A 24,643-nucleotide genomic window follows, 5' to 3' on the forward strand; every position below is an offset into this window, starting at 1 on the left:
GAGAAAGCAGATACATCTCCCTCCCAGCCATTCTGCAAGGAGGTACTTGTGTTGTTCTTCTCAGACCAGGGAGATGGGCCAAGACAAAGAGCTGTAATGTGTTTGTAGCTGTCACATTCAGAGCACTGGATGACAGCATTACAGTCCCTCGCCTGGTGGCTGTTGAAAAACAGCAGCGGAAACATATGGGGTGCTTTTTAAGGAAGGCCTTTTGCTTCTCTAGAGCTTTCTCCTTGAAGCCTCTACACCTCTGGAGAGGGTGTGGTTTCTGATGTAGAGGGCACTGTTGGTTTGGTTCTTCTAACATCTTACAATGATCCTTTTGGACAGCGTTGTCCACCTTAGTTTTGTGCACCATGACAGGGCTCTAACAGGTTTCTCTGCCCTTTATCCTGACCACCTCTAGCTAAGCACCACTTAAATCAGAAAAACCTGTTAGAGACCTGTCATAGTGCATTGTGGCACCCTGCTGGCAATCTTGGAGAAGGATTCGAGTTTGTTGAAGAGAGCAGTCTCCATTGCCTCTGTAGATCTGTAAACTCCTCCAGTCTTTGCCCGACTAAAGTAAGAGCCGCACTGGGGTGTTTAATGTGAATTGACCTTAATGTGTTTGCATGCTCAGCAGACTTGCGTCCAAGCCACTTTACCAGCAGGTCGAAGTTTTCACCAGGCTTAAGGCTGAGGTCTTCAGTGGCATTGGAGAATCACCTAGCTTTCCCAAGTCCATTCTTTCCTAAGCTCCTTTCTGAACAGCCTGTAACTCGCTTGAGCCCTGTTCGATCCCTGCTTGCTAAACCTTAGGCATGCTTCTTTCTTCCTCATTAATAGATGGTCTACATTTTGTCACCCATAGTTTCTTTCCCTGCCTTAATGGGACAAACCAATCCAGAACTTCATGGAAAACACTTCCTAAACAATCTCCGTATTTCCATGTACATCCATTCCCAATGTATGCTCAAGTTCCTGCCTAACAACATCATAATTCACTCTCCCCCAGTTAAATAGTTTGCAAAATTATCTGGTCTTGTCCCTGCTCAAGCTACAGTGAAGGTCAGGGAGTTGTGGTCACTGTCCCACCACTAAGAGATCTATCATGCGACCAGGATCATTGCCCAGTATGAGATCCAATATGGCCTATCCTTTAGCTGGTTTGTCAACATATTGTTTCTGGAATCCTTCTTGGATGCATTTAACAAATTCCACCCCATATAAACTTTTCGCACTAAGGAGGTGCCAATCAATATTAGGGAAGTTGAAGTTACATATAGCAACATGCCTGTTGTTTTTTGCAATTTTTCTAAAATCTTTCTGTCAATATACACCTCACTTGTGTCTCTGTCGCAATTTGAGGGTGAAAAAGTCCATAAAATACTCTTTAAATAGAGAGATTGCTCTCTTCCTGTTTCTAACTTCCACCCTCACTGAGTCAGCAGACCATCATAAACACAAGAGATACTGCAAATGCTGGAAATCCAGTAACACTCCAAATGCTGGAGGAACTCAGCAGGTCAGGCAGCATCTATGGAGGGGAATAAACAGTTGACGGGTCCTGATGAAGGGACTGTATATTTTGCTCCATAGATGCAGCCTGTCTTGCTGAATTCCTCCAGTATTTTGTGTGTTGCTCAGCAGACGATCCCTCCACAATGTTCTCCCTTTCTGGAGCTGTGATACTATCCCTGATTAACGATGTCACACCCCATCTCTTTTACCTAGAGACGAGGACAAGACAAACCCTATCCTTGGTTTAAGTGAGAGGTATAGAGCATTTTCAGAAATGTCTTTTTTGATTTCAAATTTACAACATCTAGTTTTTTTGATTTTCAGTTATTGCTTTATTACTAATATATCAAAAACATGATTATGTAAAAAAATGAGCATGTTATAATATACTTACCATGAAAAATGAATGAATAGCTGCAGATGCCCCACTTCGTATTCTGAGCAGTGAACTGAAAACATTTGTTTTGCAACGAAGATGAGGAATTTGTCTTATGTATTCAAAAGAATGCCTTTGCTTGATTTTGAATGGCAAATCCTATGATTGAATACAAACATATACAGTACAAAATATTACAAGCATATCTCTCAGCCAGTTTATTTTGTACTACAAACCTAATATAAGACTTATTCAAAGTAAGTGATCTAGAGTAGAAATAAATCTTTGACTTTTGCTCAAAGTAAATTACCTGAGCAAAGATTATGAATAAGCTCTCGTGCTACAGATACACCGTGAGACTACAAAACAACAATACAAATTTAAGTTTAGTTTTCTTCCCTTTTGATGCCAGACAAAACAAGCTAACAGATAAATGAGCTACATAGAGAAAAGGCTGGAGGAACTCAGCTGCTTAGGCAGCATCTATGGAAATGAATAAACAACATTTTGAGCCGAGACCCTTTTTTCAGGACTGGAGATGAAGGGGAAGGCACCAGAATAAAAAGATGGTGAAAGGGAAGGTGGATGGCTAGAAGGTGATAGTTGAAGCCAGGCGGGTAGGAAAGGTTAGGGCTGGAGAGAAAGGAATCTGATAGGAGAGGAGAGTATACCACAGGAGAAAGGGAAGGAGGGGACCTAGAGGGAGGAGACAGAGAAGAGGTAAGAGGCCAGAGTGGGGAATAGAAGAGGAGGGAAGGGGGAGGGAAAAATCTTTTTACCAGAGGAGAAAGCGAAATTCATGCCATCAAGTTGGAGGCTCATCCAGATGGAATATAAGGTATTGTTCCTCCATCCTGAGGGCAGGCTCATTGTGGCACGGGAGGAGGCCATGGGCCTACATGTCGGAATGGAAATAGGAATCAGAATTAAAATGTTTGGCCACCGGGAATTTCCATTTTTCCTTTTTCAAATGTTTATTAATTTTCACATAGAAGAATACAGAGTACATGAGGATATATATCATGAATAAAAAAAGACAGAATAGTACTGAATACATTATATTTAAATCACACTTGCAATCGCAGTACCCTATATTCATAATCAAACACATACATTAATTAAATTGTGATTTGAATTGTAATAATTTTATTATATTAAAAAAAATCTAAACCCACTACCAAAGTCAAAGCTGTATGATAAAGAAAGAAAGACAGGAAAAAATCCTTATAAATCACTATGTGACGTTATTAGCCAACATCTGTACTTTAACACCAAATCAAAGGTTTTGAAAGTAGTTAAAGAACGGTCCCACAATGTTTGAAAGTCTTGGTTAGAATCAGAAAGTGAACTACAGATCTTCTCTAAATTTAAGCATAACATAACATCACATTACCATTGAGTGTGAGTAGGCGGAGCAACATCCTTCCATTTAAGCAACACCGCCTCCTAGCTATAAGAGAAATAAAAGCCAATCTATGCAAATCAGATATCTCCAATGCTATGCCTTTTTCTCCAACAATACCAAACAAGGCAGTCAAAGGGTTAGGCTTAAAATTTACTTTAAAAAGTACAGAAAAAGTTTAGAATACTTCCTTCCAGTATATTTCAAGACTTGGACATGTCCAAAACATATGGATTAGTGAAGCCTCTCCATTGTTACATCTATCGCAATAGGGAGATATATCCAGATAAAAATGAGATAGCTCGTCTTTGGACATATGGACCCTGTGGACCACTTTAAATTGTAGGAGGGTGTGGCGAGCACATAGTGATGAAGTGTTAAGCTATTTAAAAATTTCATTCCAAGTCTCCTCAGAAACTGAAATCTGTAAATCTTGTTCCCAGGCATTTTTAATTTTGTCTCAAGGAGCCTCTCTTATTCCAAACAACATATCATAAATATTGAATATTGAGCCATTATGAAAAGGTTTCAAATTAGAAATTACATCTAATTAGTTCTTATCAGGACTCATAGGAAATGTAAATAATTGAGATCGCAGAAATTCTCTAATTTGTAGATATCGAAAAAAGTGGGTTTTTGGTAAGCTATATTTAGCTGACAGTTGCTCAAATGAAAAGAGACTTCCTGCAACAAACAGATCCTGGAAGCATTTAATACCCAATCTATCCCATTCTTTAAAAAATACATCAGTCATAGAAGGTTTAAAAAAAACAATTAGAAAAAATGGGACTAGAAAGAGAAAATCTTGATAAACCAAAATATTTTGTAAATTGTAATCAGATTCTCAAAGTATATTTAACTACCAAGTTGTCCGTTAGTTTATTTAAAGATAAAGGAAGTGAGGATCCAAGAAGAGAAATAATAGAAAATGTTTTAACAGAATTAGCTTCTAAAGAGACCCATACTGGACAATCGTCACGGTTAATATAATATGACCAAACCTTAAGATTTCGTATATTAACTGCCCAGTAATAAAACCTAAAATTTGGTAAAGCTAAACCTCTATTCCTTTTAACTTTTTGAAAGCAAACCTTATTTAATTGAGAATTTTTTTTCATAAATACGAAGATAGAATTGAATCAGGAGAATCAAAAAATGACTTAGGAATAAAAATGGGTAAGGCCTGAAAAAGGTATATAAATTTAGGCAGGATATTCATTTTAATAGAGTTAATTCGACCAATCAACAATAAAGAGGTGACCAGGTTGATAGTGCCCTTTTCACATAATTCAATAGAGTAAGAAAAAATTCTTTAAGTAGGTGTTTATAATTCTTAGTAATTATTACACCCAAATGGGTAAATTGATTTCTTACAATTTTAAAAGGAAGCTTAGTATTAATTGAAACCAGATTATTTAAGGGTAAAAACTCACTCTTATGTAAATTCAATTTATAGCCTGAAAACTGGCTAAAGCAGGAGAGTAAAGAAAGCATAGGAAGTAATGAGGTCTCAACGTTAGAAATAAAAAGTAATAGATCATCAACATAGAGCAAAACTTTGTTCGTAGTGTCTCTCCTTAAAATACCGGTAATATCACTAGATTCTTGAAAATCAATAGCTAAGGGTTCTAGAGTCAGATCAAAGGGCTCAAAGGACATCTTTGACTGCTTCCACGTTGGAATTTAAAAGGTTTAGAATTCTGAAAATTAGTAAGAACCCGAGCAGGAGATAAATAAAGTAATTTAATCCATTGAATGAAATTGGCCCAAAGTTAAATTTTTCTAAGGTTTTAAATAAATAATTCCATTCAACCCGATCAAAAGCCTTCTCAGCGTCTAGCGATATCATGCATTCCGATATCTCCTTAGAAAGAGAATACTTAAAATTTAGTAAATGACGGATATTAAAACAGTAATAGCAATTTTTAATAAAACCAGTCTGATCATCAGATATGATAGATGGTAAAATATTTTCAAGTCTACGAGCCAAAACGTTGGGCAGAATTTTAGTATCAACATTAAGTAAAGAAATTGATCTATATGAAGAGCATTCAGTTGGGTTCTTATATATTTTTTTAAGAATAAGCAAAATAGAAGCTTCATAAAAAGATTGTGGCAGCCTACCCAACTTAAAAGGAATCCAAAAAGACAGAACATAAATGAGGTATAAGCAATGAGGAAAAAGCCTTGTAAAATTCTCCAGAAAATTCTCCATCAGGACCTGGTGTCTTCCCTGAGTGCAATGAATGTACAGCCTTGGCAATTTCCTCTTAAGAAATAGGCTGATCCAATTGCTTTCGATTATCAACAGTAAGTACAGGGATGTTTAATTGGTCTAAAAATTATTCATTACAATATTACCTTGAGGAGAGTCAGACCTATAAAATTTAGAAAAAAATTCTCTAAAGGTATCATTTATTTCTAAATGATCAGTTGTCCTATCACCATTAGCTATACAAATTTCTTTAATTTGCCATTGAGCTATAAATGTTTTTAATTGGTTAGCCAATAATTCACCTGTTTTTTCTCCATGAATACAGAATTGACTTTTATCTTTTAGGAGTCGACTTTCAATTGGATATGTTAAAAGATCATATTTAGTTTTAATTTCAACACGTCTTTTATATAAAGCAGGATCTGGAGCCAAAGCATATTTTTGGTCTAATTGTTTCAACTGATTAGCTAAATCAATTCGCTCTTTATTAGCATTTTTCTTAATACTCGCAGTATAAGAAATAATCTGTCACTAATATAGGCCTTAAAAGCATCCCGTATAAATCTAGAAGTCTCTTCTAACATATTCTCTTCAAAAAAAAAGATTTGTTTCTCCAGAAACTTTAAAAAATCCTTATCAGATAGCAAAGTTAGATTAAAATGCCAAAATCTATTTGAGGGAGACCAGGAAGGTTTAAAGACAGAAGCACAGGAGCATGATCTGAAACAGCAATCTCTTCATATTCACAGGATCAAACTAATGGAATCATTTGACTATCAATAAAAAAAATCTCAATCCTGGAATACGTATGGTGAACATCAGAAAAAAAAAACCAAGTACTCCCTATCTTCTGAATGTAAAAATCGCCAAGCATCAACAATACTGCATTTCATTAGGAAAGATTGAATAAATAAACCTGATTTGGTAAGGGCAGCTGGTTTGGAAGATGACCGATCTAAAACTGGATCTAACTAGCAATTAAAGTCTCCTCCCAAAACTAATGAATAAAGACTCAAATCTGGCAAGAGTGGAAAAAAATGCTCAAAGTATCCTGGGTCATCTATATTCGGGGCATACAGATTAGCGAATACCATAATTTATTATCTAATTTTCCTGACATTATAACAAAACGCCCATTAATATCAGGCACTACTTTATGTTGAACAAAATGAACAGTACTATCTATAAAGATTGAAACCACCCCCCTCGATTTCACAAAAAGAGGAATGAAAATACAGCCTTTTCCATCCGCTAACAAGGCGTGGATTGTCACATTTATGTACATGAGTTTCTTGTAAAAAAAACTAGGACCTTAGTTTTTTTTTAATATAGGCAAAAATCTTATTCCTTGTCACAGGGTGACTTAACCCTTTCACGTTAAGACCAAGTAAATTAATAGCTTGATCCATTTTTAATACTATTTAAAAGAAAGGTTAAGATAATGACCATGCTGGAATGTATAATAAAACGATGTTGAACCTTGAGATAAGGTAACCAAGCAACAGATTTGGCTGAGAACCCAATACAGCTTCCAGAAAAAAACCCTCCCTCCCTCCCCTCCCAAAGCCAGAAAGCCAACCACAAATAACGTCACCCCCACAAAAAACTCCTGCTGATTAAACTCCAATCTATATCAAGGTTAGCTGCATTCCAACCTAGACAAAACAACGGAGAACAAAACTTAAACCTCATAAGAAAAACACAGAGAGATTAATTATTGCAATTTCAAAATGATAAAATAATAAATACCCATACTAAGCCTTATTAATAGAGAAAAAACTCAAAAATATGTACAATATAAAATACCAAAAAAAATCAAAATACATGAACACTCAAGGTATTAGCTCATTAAAACCTTATTCTCTTAGTAAAACACTAAAATGTTCAAAAAAAGCGTTAGCTGCAAGGGGTTACCAAGAGTAAGAGAGGCGGATACTCATGCAGAAAGATACTGAGCAATTAATTTTCTGATTCCAAGAATTCTTGAGTATCTTGAACCGAATGGAACCACTTCTTCGAGCCATCCTTCAATATAATTCTGAGCCGTGCGGGATAACGAACAGAAGGCTTGAAACCTTTGTTAAAAAGTTCCAGCATAACCTTTTTAAACTTAGCGCACTCATTCATGACCTCAGGTGAAAAATCCTCGACGATTCTAATCTTTTGGCCTTTATAATCAATCACTCCTCTTCGAAGGGATTCACGAATTAAAAACTCCTTAGTTTGAAATTCATGTAAACAGACTATGGCCGATCTGGGTCTTTCTCCTGGAGCGGGCTCAGGAACCAACGATCTATGCACTCAATCAACCATAGGCAAAGATGATAAAATTTCAGGAAATAATTGTGCCAAAAAAACTTGCAAAGGATTTTGTAGGCTGATCACCTTCAGCTAACTCTTCAAGGCCCAGAATTTTTAGATTCTTTCTTGTTTCTGTTTTCTAAGTCGATAATCTTCTGCGTTAATTTTTCATTAGCCTTCGATTGCTTTTTACAAAGCTTTTATAAGTCATCAATTTTCGCATCCAAGATCGTCAGAGTTGCTTCATTATTTTCAATTCGTTTATCATATTCAACTAAGGCTTTTTGCAGAGAATCCGAATTTGCATCCACCTGTTTAATTTCAGATCTGAGCTGCTAAAATTGTTGCTGGAACTCCTCAGACAATTCTTTTCTGTGTCTTCGAAACAAATCAATAATAGATTCGAAAGATGCAGGAGGATCCTCTTCTTTTCTAGTACCTTTGGCATTCCTTGTAGTCATAGTGAAGCAATATCAAGTATAAGAATAAGGTTTCAAAACAGGTTGGAAACAGTAAAGTAAAATAGGAGCAAGTTCAGAAAGCTGCCGCCCCAGCAGCGACCAGCAGGAAGTCTCCAGAATTTCTATTTTTGGCGGATGGAGCTGAGGTGGTCAAAGCGGTCCCCCAATTTAGAACGGATCTTACCAATGTAGAGGCCATTTTGGAGCACCAGACACAATAGAAGACCACAGAAGATTCACAGGTGAAGTGTTGCCTCACCTGGAAGGATTGTTTGGGTCCCTGAATGAAGGTGGAGGAGATCGTGAATGGGCAGGTGTAGTAGTTGGGCTGGTTGCAGGGATAAGTGCTGGGAGGGTGATTAGTGGGGAGGGGTGAATGGACAGGGGAATCACAGAGGGAGCAATCCCTGCGGAAAGCAGAGATAGGGCGGGAGTAAAGATATGTTTGCTGGTAGGATCCCTTTGGAGATGGTGGAAGTTGTAAAGAATGATGATTAGGATGTGGAGGCTCATGGAGAGGTAGGTAAAAAGAAGAGGAACTCTATCACTGTTAAGATGCCATGAAACGGTGAGCACAGATGTTTGGGAAATGGAGGAGATGTAGGTGAGCATAGCATCAATGATGGAGGAAGGGAAACCCCATTCTTTGAAGGAGTACATCTCTGATGTCCTGGAAAGAAAAGCAGCATCCTGTGAACAGATGTGGCAGAGACAAAGGAACTAAGAAAAGGGATTAGCATTTTTACAGGAGACAAGGTAGGAAGAGGTAGCAAGATAACCATGGGAATCAGTAGATTTATAAAATACGTCTATCGACAGTTTATCTCCAGAGATTGAGAAAGGGGAGGGAGGTGTCAGAAATGGACCAAGTGAATTTAAGGGCAGGATGGAAGTCGGAGGCAAAATTAATGAGCTCACCATGGGTGCATGAAACAGCACCAACGCAGATGGCAATGTAATGGAGGAAGAGTTGGGGAGCATTGCCGGAGAAAGCTTAGAACATGGATTGTTCTATGTAGCCAATGAAAAGGCAGGCAAAGAATGGGCCCATGTGACTGACCACAGCTACCCCTTGAGTCGGAGAAAGTGGAAGGAGCAGAAGGAAAAATTGTTGAGAGTGAAGACTAGCTCTGCCAGTTGAAGGGTGGTGGCGGTAGAGGGGAACTGGTTAGTTCTTTATATTGGAAAAGAAGCAGAGAGCTTCAATGTCTTCTTGATGGGGGATTGAGGTGTATTGGGACTGGTTATCCATGGTGAAAATGAGGCAATCGGAGCCAGGGAATTGAAAGTTAGTGAGGAGATCATGAGCATGAGAAGTGTCATGGAAGAGAATGAACCAAGAGGGATAAAATATAGTCATGAGTTCAGTGGGGCACGAACAGGCAGAAATAATGAGCATACCCTGAAAATTAGGTTTGTCGATCTTGGGTAGGAGGTAGAAATAAGCAGTGTGGGGTAACGGGACTATGAGATCTGTGGTAGTGGATAGGAGTTCTCCAGAGTCAGTGAGGGTCTCAGAAACAGTTTTCCGATGGTCCAGAGTGCGGTCGCTTCAAGGGGTAAATATGAGGAAGTGTCTGAGAATTACTGCCTGGCCTCAGCAAGGTCCGCCACACTACAACAGAATCTCCTTTGTCTGCGAGTTTGATGGTAAGGTTGGAATTGAAGCTGAAAGTGTGGAGGGTAGTGCTTTCAGAGGGGGCAAGGTTTGAGGAGAGAGAAGTGCTAAATTCAAGATGGTTGATGTCTTGTTGGTAATTCAAGGTGAAAAGATCCAGAGTGGGCTGTCCCAGAAGAAGAGGTGGTTGGAGACAGGGGAAGGGGGTCATCAGTCTGGGGTATGGAACTCCTGCCAAATAAGTAGGCTTGGAGACAGAAGCAATGAAAGAAGAACTCGGCGTTGTGGTGGTCATGGACCTCACTGAGGTGTGAGCAAAGGGGAACAAAGGTAAGGCTCTTACCTATGATAAGGTAAATGAGCAAGCTAACTTGCTCTTAGATCTTAGCTAAAACCAGTCATTAGTCAAGGTCATGAGATTCATTTGCTTGGAGTGATACTGCTTCATTTCTTCTTGATCTCTACCGTGTCTCTCTCAGTTGCATGACTGTTTACAACGGAGACTTGAAGAAATATATATACATGTATATATGCATTCCACCCTGACTTAGAAATAAAGCATTATTTTTACAGAGGGGAAAAATCCTGAGATTTGCAGTCCTAATACATCACAGCATCTTCAACCTATGGACTGTGCCATCTATTCAAAAGCAAACTATGTAAACCTTGGAAGTAATAGCCAATTTCTACAAAGAATGGAAACAATGAGATACACCACATGCAGATAAAACAATTTAACTTAGATTCTTTAGGACTACACAAACTTGTAGAAATCATGAACTAAAGATCTAGATTATGCATTTAAGAATAGACATAATATAATAATGGAAGAACAAATATGATAAGTACAAGTAATAGTTGCCAGTGGTAACTTGATTTAAAGATATTAAACACATTCACACAAAAAATGAGAAAAGCTAGCCCAGTGAGGATTAATATATTCCATATTTAAATGATTATGAAGTTTTGCACTTTCAGAACCTCAAAATGAAAAATAATCTTAGGATTATTACATCATTGCACAGATCACAATGCTCTCCATTAAGAGCTTTTTCTCAATTCTTCTTTGTACTTTCCTTCATTTAATATAATGAAATGAACCATTTTCTTTAATGTCCATTAAACAACTCAGCAGAGAAGCTCAAAATTCATTTGAAGACAATTTAAGGACAAAAAGGGACATGGAGGAATGAATAAAGGATCACAAAAATTGCAGATGGTAACACAAGTGCTTTCACAGCCTCAGAAAGTTCCACAGCTATTTTTCTGCTCATGAAACTCATATAGTCACCTTTATAGGAAAACACAACCAGATCCTACAAGCACAGCGAGATGACTTACCAGATCACTTGTTTAATCTGATATAAGAAACAAATATTCATCAGGACAGCTAAAAGAATGTGCTGGGATTTCTAAATCCATCTGAGGGAGAGGGATAAATGGGCCTTTGATTCAGCATTTCATTTTAATGACAGCAACCACCTTCAGTATCATAGAGAATATTTAGTCAAACCTGTATGCTCAAGTTTCTGCCATTTAGCCTGAACTCACTGCTTCCTGAGGTGAAGTTATTACCACTGAGTCATTCCAAATTAAAAAGAATAATAAAAATATTCAATGAAAAAAAATCTAGTGAAAAGAATACTGCAAGATGAAACCCAGACTGAGTATCATTGTTAATGCAGGAAGTACAAAAATCTGTATGGATTTTAATAAGGATTTGATTTGTATTTACAAAATATTGATAACTGATAAATCCTGAATTAAAAACAAGTTGGGTGTTGCTATGATAATTTGACTACAGATAAATACCTAAAGTAAACATACCACAGGATTACATGATCCAATCAATCTGACATTACTTGCTAGAAGTTCTATACTCTGCTTCCTGTGCAGACTCTGTACCAGTTTTCCACAAACTTCAATTGCGCTGCCAAAGGTTACCTTGCTGTAAAACATACAAAAGTTTATATTTTACGCAAGGATCAAAAGAACTATTGAAGATTTGGCAGGAAAAATAAAATGGAATACTGAACTGTGTAGAGCAAGAGTTCCAACATTAAATCCAGAGAACTCAGGAGGTTCCAACTGAACTAGACTTCAGGAGTGCAGAAGCAAGGAAAGTGGCAGCTGGAGAAAATAAAATCAGTATAAGAAACAATAGGAACTGGACAGTCAAGCTCTCAAGACTCCCCCATCATACAAAACCAAGGCTGATCTTCCATTTTAACACCATTTTCCTGATCCATCTGCATATTTCTCAATTCCAAATCTCAGATGGTGATAAGGAGGCATACAAGAGTAAGATAGACTAGCTGGTTGAGTGGCATCACAACGTCAACAAGCCCAAGTAATTGACTGTACACTTCAGAAAGGGTAAGCCAGGAAAACACACATTAATCCTCACTGAGGGGTCAGCAGTGGAAAGGGTGAGCAGTTTCAAGCTGTAGGACATCAACATCTCAGAGGATCTATCTTGGGCCCATACTGATGCAACCATGACAAAGGCAAGCCAGCAACTATAATTCATTAGGAGTTTGAATACATTTGATGAGTCACCAAGATGCTAGCAGGATTCTACAGATGTACAATGAAAGCATTCTGACTGTTTACATTACCACCTAATATGGAGGCTCCATTGCACAGGATCACAAGAGGCTGCAAAGTGTTTTTGACTTAGCCAACTCCATCATGTGCACGACCCTCCCAACCATCAAGAAAATGCCCTCTTTGCATTACTATCATCAGGGAGGAGGTACAGGAGCCTGAAAACCCTCACTGGAATAGATTTTTGAATGGTCCATGAATGCAAGAATACTCTCACTACTCCCCTTTTTACATTAGACTTGAGGCTTAGGAGGAATAATGGTTCTTAACGGTGACTCCTCCTCTAGTATCTTCAGAACCAGCTCTATTTCCACCTTTAGTATCTTTATTTTTCCCTTTCAGGTTTCTTTTGAAGACCCTGACCTGGAGTTGCACACAGGCTTCGGTTCTTTGCGGGAATGAGACCCGTTCTCGGGGTTCCACGACTGGCCGTTATGGGACATGCCAAGGGTTTGGTCTGAGAATCTCAATCATGTTCAGAAGCCTAAGTTCTCGGGGCTCTGGAGAAGGGCAGATCGAGGATCGGTGTCACGGCAGGAGACTCGTGTATCCTCAGGGAGGCCGGAAAATCTTTTGCTGTAGGCCCGAAGACCCGAGGTCTTTGCAATCTTTGGACACAGAGCTAGAAAAAAAGTGACGAAATGGACTTTTAACATCGTAAACCAGCGGGTTGTTGTTATGTCTCCCGCTCGCTGTGAAAATGGGGGGAACCTCCCTCTCCCTTGCCAGGGAGAGAGAGAACCTTTGGTTTGTTGATTGTCAGATGAAATGTGAATCTTTTGGGGTAACTTTGGTCTGCGTCTTTGCTATTGCTTAGCACACACTTGGGTTTGGTGATGGTACTGATGCGCGTTTTCTTTGCTGGTGGGGGGGAATCGTTACTCGCTGCTGCTTACGCGCGGGGAGCTGGGGGGGACTTTGAGGTTCTCACGTTTAACTGTCGTTCATTCTTTGGGGCATTCTCTGTTTTCATGGATGTTTGCAAAGAAAAAGCATTTCAGGATGTAAATTGTATACATTTCTCTAACATTAAATTTACTTTTGAACCTTTGATATTTTTATTGTAACTTATATTAATTGTCTTGCACTGTACTGTTGCCACAAGAAATTCATGACACATGACAGCAATAATAAACTTGATTCTGAGATTTATTATCACCCTACATGACATAAAATTTGCTTTGTGGCAGCAGTACAGTGCAAAGATGTAAAATCACTATAAATTACAAAATATAGTGGACAGTCCAAAAATGTGATGATAGGGGGATAGAAGCCATTCCTGAATTGTACTGTAATATATAGAAACCTATTATCCCAAGTTCTGAATATAATCAAAAACTGAGCCTCCAAGATTTAGTGCCCTGAGTGAAGATGGCTGCTGTTACAATAAGGGACCATTGAGACTGAGACCCTAGTTCTAAGTTCCTGATCAAAAGAAGAAATGTTTTATCTCAGAATTTTGTACATTTCAATAAGGTCACCTTCCATACTTCCAGGGAATTCTGGGTCATCCCAGAAACCAGTGTGGCAAGTGCAGTCCCTCAAAAGCAGCTAAACTGTATCTTAGGCAAGGAGAGCAAAACTGTATGCAATATTCCTGTTACACACACAAAATGCTGGTGGAACACAGCAGGTCAGGCAGCATCTATAGGAAGAAGCACTGTCGACGTTTCGGGCCGAGATCCTTCGTCCTGACTTCCTATAGATGCTGCCTGGCCTGCTACGTTCCACCAGCATTTTGAGTGTGTTGCCTGAATTTCCAGCATCAGCAGACTTCCTCGTGATTGCAAATATTCCTGTTGCAACCTTTTTAAGGCATGATATAATTTTTGCAATATATCTTTATTCTTATATTCTAATCTTCTTTCAATAAGGCCAAAATGCATTTACTTTCCTAATTACCCACTGAACCTCAATGAAAGAAGAAAATAAGGTGTTTTTGTAAACTAATAGAATATATTAACAAATTAACCTTTCAAACAACTTAGAAATACATGTTCATCAGAAATTTACAAAAATATTTCATTTTCCACATAGCCTAATACAGATTTTTTTCGGGTGTTTGCCAGCAAGTAATGCCTGGGCCCTAGCAGAGATATTTAAAACAGCCTTAGCGATGGGAGAGGTACCAGAGGATTGGAGGATAGCCAATGTTGTCCTGCGGTTTAAAAAAGCCTCTGAACATAAACCAGAGAATTATAGACTGGTGAGTCTGACATCAGTTGTGGGAAAGTTATTGGAAGGTATTCTTAGGGACTGAATATTCAAGCATTTGGATAGATATAGACTGATTAAGGATAATCTGCACTGCTTGCCTAACCAATCTTATAGAGGTTTTCGAGGAAGTTACCAGGAAAGTGGATGAAGGCAAGGCAGTGGATATTGTCTACATTGTCAAGGCATTTGACAAGATCATAGATGGGAGGCTAAGTCAAGAAGTTTAAGTTGATTACCATTCAGGATGAGGTAGCAAATTGGATTAGACATCGGCTTGTGGGAGAAGCCAGAGAGTGGTAGTAGAGGGTAGCCACTCTGTCTGGAGGCCTGTGACTAGTGGTATGCTGCAGGGATCAGTGCTGGGTCCTTTGTTGTATATCAATGATCTGGATGATAATATTGTTAACTGGATCAGCAGATTTGCAGATGACACAAACACTGGGGGTGTCGTGGACAGTGAAGAAAGCTATCATGGCTGGTAGAGGGATCTGCACCAGCTGGAAAATGACACATGGAATTAATGCAAATAAGTGTGAGGTGTTGCACTTTGGTAGGACTGACCAGGGTAGGTTTTACACAGCGAACCAAAGGGCACTGAGGAATGTCGTAGAACAAGGGGATCTGGGAATACAGGTTGATAATTTGCTGCAAGTGGCTTCACATGTAGGTAGTGTCATAAAGAAATCATTTAGCACGTTGCCCTTCATAAATCAATGTATTTAGTAAAGGATTTGGGTGGTTATGTTGAAGTTGTTTAAGATGTTGGTGAGGCCTAATTTGGAGTATTGTGTGCAATTTTGATCACCTACTTACAGAAAAAATGTAAACAAGGTTCAAAGAGTACAGAGAAAATTTACAAAGATGTTGCTGGGTCTGGAGAACCTGAGTTATAAGGGAAGATTGAATAGGTTAGGACTGAATTATTGAGAGGAGATTTGAGACATATGCAGAATTATGAGGGGTATATTTAGGGTAAATGCAAGCAGGCTTTTTCCTGCTTTTTGAGGTTGGGTGGGACAACCAGAGCTCATGTTTATGGGTGATAGGTAAGAAGTTATAGGGAACATGAGGGGAAACTTGCTCACTCAAAGGGTTGTGAGAATGTGGAATGAGCTGCCAGCACAAGTGGTGTGTACAAGCTTGATTTCAATGTTTAAGAGAAGTTTGGATGGGTACATGGATGGTAGTGTATGGAGGGCTATGGTTCTGGTGGAGGTCGATGGAATTAGGCTGTTTAAGTAGTTTTGGCATGGACCAGGCTGAAGGGCATGTTTCTGTGTTGTACGTCCTGATGACTCTATGATAATTGGAACAATGTTCAAGCATTACACAAAAATGTAAATGTAAAGGAGCCCCCTCCTTTACTCTCTATACACCCGTGACTGTGCTGCCACCCACAGCTCCAATCTAATTAAATTTGCAGATGATACTACATTGATTGACTTTATCTTAAATATTAATGAGGCAGCCTACAGAGAAGTGATCGCCCTGACACAGTGGTGTCAAGAAAACAACTCTCCCTCAATGTCACAAAAACAAAGGAGCTGGTTGTACACTACAGAAGGAACGGAGACAGTCTAACCCCTATTGGTATCAATGGATCTGGGGTTGAGAGGGTGAACAGCTTCAAGTTCCTCAGTATACACATCAACAAGGATCTCGCTTGGTCTGTACATACCAGCTGTGTGGTGAAAAAAGCACAACACTGCCACATTCACCTTAGACGGCTGAAGAAGTTCAGCATGAGTCGCCAAATCCTAAGGACTTTCTACAGGGGCACAATTGAGAGCAGCTAGACTGGCTATTTCACTTAATCGCAGGGCTCTGCAGCGAGTGGTATGGACAGCCACTATTTCTCACTATTCAAGACATTTGCAGTGACAGGTGTGTAAAAAGGGCCCAAAAGATCATCGGGGACCTGAGTCACCCCCAACCACAATGTTTTCAAGCTGCTGCCATCCAGGAAACTGTACCAGAGAATTAAAGCCAGGACCAACAGGCTCCGGGTCAGCTTCTTCCAGCAGGACATCAGACTAATTAATTCACACTGACAGAATTGTATTTTTAAGCTATATTGACTGTTCTGTTGTATATCTTACCATACATACTATTTATTACAAATTACTATAATTTGCACATTCAGACTGAGACGCAATGTAAAGATTTTTATTCCTCACAGATGCGAAGGATGCAAGAAATAAAGTCAATTCAATTCAAAATGTGCCTCCTGATCAGTACACCAAATTAATTCAAAGCCACATACGATTGAGCACCCTAATTATCATATTTATTATAATTAAAGATTATTGTCTAAACAAATTGGTGTTGTAACTGGCAGGTATTTGCTTGGTGACTGTGCTTGAAATTCCTCTTTAGCTGGAAGTGTTCACCTATTAATTTCAAGATTGACAGGCTAAAACGTTAGTAAGCCAAGTTCAACACACATACTCATGCTGGTGTTTTCTGCATTTCAATTCTATGCTGCTTTATCAGTTAATAAATAACTTAATAGTTTAATGATATTAGTTAACTTAAGAAAGCTATTTTGTGCAGAGCCAGCACATTTTCCCTTAGTCTTGCGAAATGGAATATAATTTTGATTTATTTATTGAGATAGTGTGGAATAGGCCAGCAATTCCCTGAGGGACAATTTTCAATGACCAATTAACCTACGAACTGGCATGTCTTTTCACTGTGGGAGGAAACCAGAGCACTGCTGCACTACTGTAGTACCCAAAGAATCCATTTAATGTCTCTCAACATTCTCATCATCTCCTCTACATACTCGGGGACCTACCAATCCAATGGAATACGGGAGGAAACTGAAGCCCCCTGGGAAAAGCACACAGTCACAGGGAGAAGGTGCAGACTGCACACACAGACAGCACAGGAGGTGGAGATCAAATCCAGGTCTCTGGGCAGTGAGGCAATGGCTCTACCCACTGTGCTGCATTCTCACAACTGAAGAATCAGAATCATCACTGATATACATAATGAAATTTGTTGTTGCACTGTTAAATTTGAGGAATGATCAAGAAAATTGGAGAAGCTTTTTGAGATTAATGGGGCTTTAAATTGAATTTGCAATGTAATGTACATCTACGATCTAGCACAAGCAGCCATGGATACATTTGTAATCCAATATGTTTCAAAAAGTATTGCCATCTCAGCACAATGGTGGTGTCACTGATGGAGGGGTTTCATTGCAAGACAAAAAAGCTGTAAACTCCACTAGCTCCACAATTGATTTGGAGGGCAGAAAACATCAACAGCTCCAGTTGGGCTGAATCAATGTGCTACCACATCCTGGGAATGATTTAACAAAGAGCAACATCCCACTCTATAGGCAAATACATGCAAAATAGTTATGTTTCATAAAAATAATGCAATTATGTCTTTTGATACTTTATCAGTCTCAGACTTGTAACAGCATAAGTGACATGACCAAAATAATAATTATACTTATAATATTAATAATAAATTGGAAAATGTGCACTGAACACAGTAACAAAAACTATACTATCCCAATGCCCTAAGTTCTGGTTAAGAATGATAAAGTTATAAAGAGATTAAAATGTTATTTAGTTGTTCAGAAGCAGCTATGGTAAAACATGAAAAATTATATTCTTCCAGAAAAGTTCTTTTTATCTATTTAAAAAATAACTGAATAGAAACTAAAATAGTAAATGTCTGAAACAATACATTGATTGATCCATTCAGTCATTCGGAAAAGCTCATGTTATGCAAATTATTAATGATCACAATTTGGGATTTAATTGCATAATCTATTCAATTACAAAGTTGGTACAAACTTTAAGGTGTGCATTATCAGATAATTGACTGTACTTAAGTTACTTGCAAAAGATCCCGCTACACAATTTAAAGAGCAGCTAAGAAGTTCCCTTGTGTCGGACCAATCAAAAATATATTAATTGGCTCTTGATTTAATTTGTGTTTGTAGTAGGATGTAGTGTTTAGTGTCTGCATTTCAAAAAATAACTTATTACTAGAGAAGTGCTTTGTAAGGTCTTGAGGACATAATTACATGTTTTTAATTTCTCTTTGTTTTTAATACTATTATGCAAGAGGTGTCCTTTAGAACAAAAGGGTAAACTTTATACCTTACGTAAAACATTTAGAAATATTCCACTGCATTTACATTATTGGAAGAGAAATAATCCTGTTCTCTCACCTGATATCTAAATCTGGAGGTGCCACTATCTGAAGACTTTGCAGTGAACTCCCATCATTAATATGCAAAAATGTAATGTCCTTCTGTGCACGTACCGACCGTATCCAACCCTTCAAGATAAAAAGCATCAGGCAGAAATAATTTTCAAAAGAAGTGGGTGTGAAGAAAAATAAGCCCCAGGTTTATTATACAAAATGTAATATGTAAGTGATTTATTTTAATGGACACATATTACAATAAATAAACACAATATTCTAAATAACATCAACTGCTGCTGTTCCACTGCCATCATCGCACCCCCGACAACTTCAGTAACACCCACTACCAGCATTAATGTTTTATTGCCAAATAAAATTACACAGCATTTTTTACATAGAAATTTCTTTGCAACTGAATGGGCAAATGTTATCGTTTCTCAATGACTAGAATCAAAATTATGGACTTAAGCACATGGGCCGAGTTCATGCTGGCATGAATTCACATAGAAATACATCCACATCACCTAGGTCTTTCAATATTCAACAGGTTTCAATGTGATCTCCCCTCAACATTCTGAACTCCAGTGAGTACAGACCCAGAGCTGTCAAACATTCATCTTATGTTAACCCTCTCACTCCACTATCTCTGATATAAGGCGTTTCCTCCATCCTAAGGAGAGAGATTATTCTTTTTTCTCACATGTTCACCATACCTTCACTAGAATTGATTATTTCTTACTCGATAACCAACTTATTCCATTTGCCCACTCTTGTGACTATCAGAATATACTGATCTCTGACCATGCCCCAATTACTCTCTCTCTGAATTTGCCTGGTCTCCCTCAGAGGAATAAACACTGGCGGTTTGATTCAACTTTACTATCGAATGATGATTTTTTAAAATTTATTAAGGATCAGATAACCTTTTATTTTAACACTAATACATCACCTAAAGTGCCATCCCAGATCGTCTGGGATGCCATGAAAGCATATCTGAGGGGGCAAATAATCTCTTACACAGCAAATCTCAACAGAAGATCCCGTGCAGATCGATTAGACCTCATTAACCAGATTAAAGAATTGGATCAAATATATGCCCAAACTAAGGACCCTGAATTATAAAAGAAGCGTGTTGAACTCCAAACTAAATTTAACCTTCTGTCCACTCAACCTGTCGAACGCCAACTTCTCGAAAGCAAGAGTCGCTTTTACATTCATGGGGATAAGTCTAGTAAATTCCTAGCCAATCAGCTGAGGCGTTCCAAAGCCAAACAACATATTACAAAGATCCGGAAGGAGAACGGAGACTTTACATCGGATCATTTAGAAATTAATGACGCATTTAAAATTTTTTATTCTCGGCTTTATTCCTCTGAATCTCTGAATGACAATACCTCTGTTGATCAATTTTTACAGAATCTGAATATCCCCTCACTTTCATCTGATTTCAAAGCCAAACTCAATGCACCTATGTCATTAGAAGAAATATCTACTGCAATTTCTGCACTGTCCTCAGGGAAATCTCCTGGACCTGATGGGTTCCCTGCAGAATTTTATAAATCATTCTCTTCTCTTCTTTCTCCTCAGTTACTTTCAGTACTATCTGACTCATTTAATTACGGCAAATTGCCACCCTCTTTCAGTGAGGCATCTATTATTCTTCTTTTAAAAAAGGGCAAAGATCCAACAGAGTGTACCTCGTATAGGCCGATCTCTCTGCTCAACGTTGATGTAAAGATCTTAGCTAAAGTTTTGGTTCATAGATTAGAAACTGTCCTTCCCTCCATTATCTCTGATGACCAAACAGGCTTTATTAAAAACCGTTTCCCTTTTTCTAACATTCGGCGTTTATTTAATATCTTATACTCACCTCCAACTGGGATTCCTGAATACGTTATTTCCCTCGATGCACAGAAAGCATTTGATCGTATAGAGTGGAACTACCTTTTTGCAGTTTTAGAAAAATTTGACCTTGGCCAAAGTTTCATCTCTTGGATCCAATTGCTGTACCTGAGTACTACTGCCTCTGTTTTAACCAATTTTCAGAAATCCCAAGTATTTAATCTCAAACGTGGCACCTGCCAGGGATGCCCCTTAAGTCCCTTTCTCTTTGATTTGGCTATGCAACCTCTGGCGATAGCATTTCGAAACTGCCCCGTATTGACTGGGATTTGGAGAGGGGGTGTTGAGCATAAAGTTTCTCTCTATGCTGATGACTTATTACTCTTTCTCTCAAATCCGTCTACATCCTTACCTCTAATGTTTTCACTTCTTGACCAGTTTAGCCAGATCTCTGGCTATAAACTTAATTTACATAAGAGTGAACTTCTCCCAATTAATAAAGAAGCACAAGAACTAACATTCCATGATCTCCCTTTTAAAGTAGTCCATAATCAATTTACTTATCTTGGAATTACAGTCACAAGGAAGTTTAAAGATCTCTTTCATGAAAACTTTGCCAATCTTTCATATGCTATAAAACAGAGTCTGGTACAATGGTCACCTCTATCTTTGTCTTTGGTAGGTCGTATTAATGATGTTAAAATGTATGTTCTCCCCAAATTTTTATACCTATTTCAATCTATCCCAATTTTTATTCCTAAATCTTTTTTTGATTCCTTAGACTCTATTATTTTGTCATATCTGTGGCAGAATAAGCGCTCTAGAATTAATAAAATCCATCTCCAAAAATCTAAAAAAGATGGTGGCATGGCTTTACCTAACTTTCGTTTATATTATTGGGCAGCTAATATACGTTGTGCTACCTTCTGGTCTTTCTTCCATGGCCAACCCGAATGCCCTAACTGGGTGGCGATGGAGCTGAGCTCCACGAAAGAATTATCTATCTCTGCACTTCTTGGCTCTGCACTCCCTAGTAGCCTGCCCAGATCAATAGCTAATCCTCTTGTTAGACACACTTTGCATATATGGGCTCAGATCAGGAAATGCTATGGTTTCCAGGGGTTTTCCGTTTCCAGCCCTATTGCTCATAATCACCTTGTTTTACCTACTACATACGATTCAGCATTCCAGGTTTGGTATAGGAAGGGCATTAGACATTTTGAAGATCTTTTCATTGCTAATCGCTTCGCTTCTTTTCAGCAAATCTCTGTTAAGTTCAATCTGCCCAAAGCTCATTTTTTCAGATATCTCCAAATCCGACACTTTATGCTCCTTTAATTCCTAACTTTCCTGAAATGCCTGCGAAAAATGCTATGGACCTATTTCTTTCCATGAATCCACTAGGGAAAGGCTTAATATCAATCATCCGAGATAAACTAGCAGCCTTACGACGGGCCCCCATGGATAAAATCAAAATGGCCTGGGAGCAGGATTTAAATATCTCCTTATCTGAGGAGAGCTGAGATTCAGTTCTCAAATTGGTTAACTCAACCTCTCTTTGTGCTCGCCACTGTCTTTTACAGTTTAAGATTGTTCATAGAGCCCATTTGTCTAAATCTAAACTATCTCGATTCTACCCTAGCGTTAGTGCACTCTGTGATAAATGCAAGAGGGGCGTGGCCTCTCTCATCCATATGTACTGGTTCTGTCCTAGCTTGGAGAAATTCTGGAAAGATGTCTTCACTACGTTATCGTGTATTCTGAATCAGCACCTAGAACCAAACCCCTTAATTGCTCTGTTCGGTTTTTGGGGTGAGACAGATTTATGTCTGGGTCCGACCAAATGCCGAATATTATCCTTTGCCTCTCTCCTGGCAAGACGCTTGATCCTCCTCAGATGGAGAGATGTTGCCCTGCCCACTCATGCTCGATGGCTTAACGACATCATGGCCTGTTTGGACCTCGAAAAAATTCATTATTCAGTTCTCAATTCAGATCTAAAGTTCCATAAGGTCTGGGGACCTTTTATCGAGTACTTTCATAACCTTCCTCCTGACTAGGGTTTTTTTTTCTTTTCGGTCCCTTGCTTTCAGCTCCCTTTATTTTCTCTGGTAGAAGGCATTATTACCCTCTGTTGCTGAGTGTATTCACAGTCTGGGAGTTTAGCTGTCCTGACTTATACTCTCTATATTGTGTTGTGGTTGGTCTGGAGTTGCTGTTGTTTTTTCTTGTGTTGTGGGGCTTGGGGAGGACACTAAGCTTACTTGTCTTTAATTCAGGTGCTTTTTTTTTGCTAAATTCTCTTCCTTTGTAGCATATTGTTATTGTATGTTTAATTTTGCATTGTTTTAATGTTCCTCATTGGGATTTGGGGTTTTTAATTTGTAAAATGTTTTGAAAAACTAATAAAAAAAAAAATTTTTAAAAAAAGAAAAAAAAACCCTCTCACTCCAGGAAACATTCTCGTGAACAACCTCTGAACCCTCTACAAAGCCAGCATACTTTTTCTCAGATAAGGGGCCCAAAACTGCTCACAGTATATGGCCTTACAAATGCCTTAAAAAGCCTCAGCATTATATCCTTGCTCTTATATCCCAGTCCTCTAAAAATTAATGCATTTGCCTTCCCTACCACCGACTCAACCCATTAAGTTAACCTTTTGAAAATCCTCCAAAAGAACTCCCATGTCCCTTTGCACCTCTGATTTTAGAACTTTCTCCCCAGTTAGAAAATAATCTAAGCCTTTATTCCTTCTAATAAAGTGCACGACCACACACTTCACAACACTATATTCCATCTGCCACTTCTTTGCCCATTCTCCCAATCTGTCTAAGTCCTTTTGCAGACTCCCCGCTACCTCAACACTGACCCTCCACCAATCTTTGTATCATCTGCAAACCTGGCCACAAAACCATTAATTCCATCAACCAATCACAAAAGCCAGTCAGCCAATCCATCCATGCTTGTATCTCTTCTGTAGTACTATGTTAAGCAGTTTCATGTAGAGCATCTTGAAAAAGCTCTTCTGAAAACTCAAGTTACCATTCCCACACTCTCCTTTGTCTATCCTGCTTGTTATTTCCTCAAGGAATTCCAACAGATTTGTCAGGCAAGATTTCCCTTTAAGGAAACCACACTGACTTTGACCTACTTCATCAGGTGCCTCCAAGTACCCTAATATCTTATCCTTAATAATGGACTCCAGCATCTTCCCAACAACTGAAGTCCAGACTAACTGGCCTACAATTTCCTTTCTTCTGCCTCCCTCCCTTCTTAAAGAGTGGAATGACAGTTGCAATTTTCCAGTCCTCTGGAGTCATTCCAGAATCCAGTGATTTTCAAAGATCATTATTAATGCCTCCACTATATCTTCAACTACCTTTTCAGAACCATGGGATGTAGTCCATCCAGTCCAGGTGACTTTACTACCTTCAGACCTCTTAGCTCCCAAGCACCTCCTTCTTGGTAATAGCAATTACACTCACTTCTGCCCACTGACACTCAAATCTCTGACATACTGCTAATGTCTTCCAGTGAAGACTGATGCAAAGTACTTAAACTCACCCACTATTTCTTTGTTCCCATTACTACCTCTCCAGCATTGTTTTCCAGAGGTCCAATCTCCAGTCTCACCTCTCTTTTACTCTTTATATATCTGAAAAATCCTTTGATGTTTTTGGCTAGCTTCCCTTCACATTTCATTTTATCTCTCCATTTGTTTGCTTTTTGTTACCTTCTGTTGTTTTTTTTAATGTTTCCCTACTCCCAAATAGTTTCCACCAACCTAAAATCTCATTAAAGCTAGAGAGCTCAAAGTCAAAAAATTGAAGCATATTTGAATACAACCGTAGAGTTACAATATGATACTGCTTGTTGGCTATGTGGCAGATTAGCCACATTCGAATCAGAATTACTATCACTGACACCATGC

At 38.6% G+C, this 24,643-nt stretch overlaps 1 protein-coding gene across 4 annotated transcripts in view; it reads right to left on the reverse strand.

Moving 5' to 3' along the window:
- Window positions 1–24,643, reverse strand: part of nars2 (asparaginyl-tRNA synthetase 2, mitochondrial) — an 87,505-nt gene that overhangs the window by 61,283 nt on the left and 1,579 nt on the right. For 2 of the 4 annotated variants that reach the window (XM_059964499.1, XM_059964498.1), the window contains exons 2-4: window positions 18,893–19,002; window positions 11,704–11,824; window positions 1,898–2,038 (exon numbers count right to left, since the gene is read on the reverse strand). In XM_059964499.1, the coding sequence (XP_059820482.1) occupies window positions 1,898–2,038; window positions 11,704–11,824; window positions 18,893–19,002 (372 nt within the window). Of the gene's footprint in view, window positions 1–1,897; window positions 2,039–3,272; window positions 3,330–11,703; window positions 11,825–11,912; window positions 12,007–18,892; window positions 19,003–20,740; window positions 20,870–24,643 lie in introns of those variants that run through there. The other 2 variants (XM_059964500.1, XM_059964501.1) reach the window with 2 other exon arrangements.

The sequence above is a fragment of the Hypanus sabinus genome, chromosome 3 (genome assembly GCF_030144855.1).
Source record: "Hypanus sabinus isolate sHypSab1 chromosome 3, sHypSab1.hap1, whole genome shotgun sequence".
Taxonomy (NCBI): Eukaryota; Metazoa; Chordata; class Chondrichthyes; order Myliobatiformes; family Dasyatidae; genus Hypanus; species Hypanus sabinus.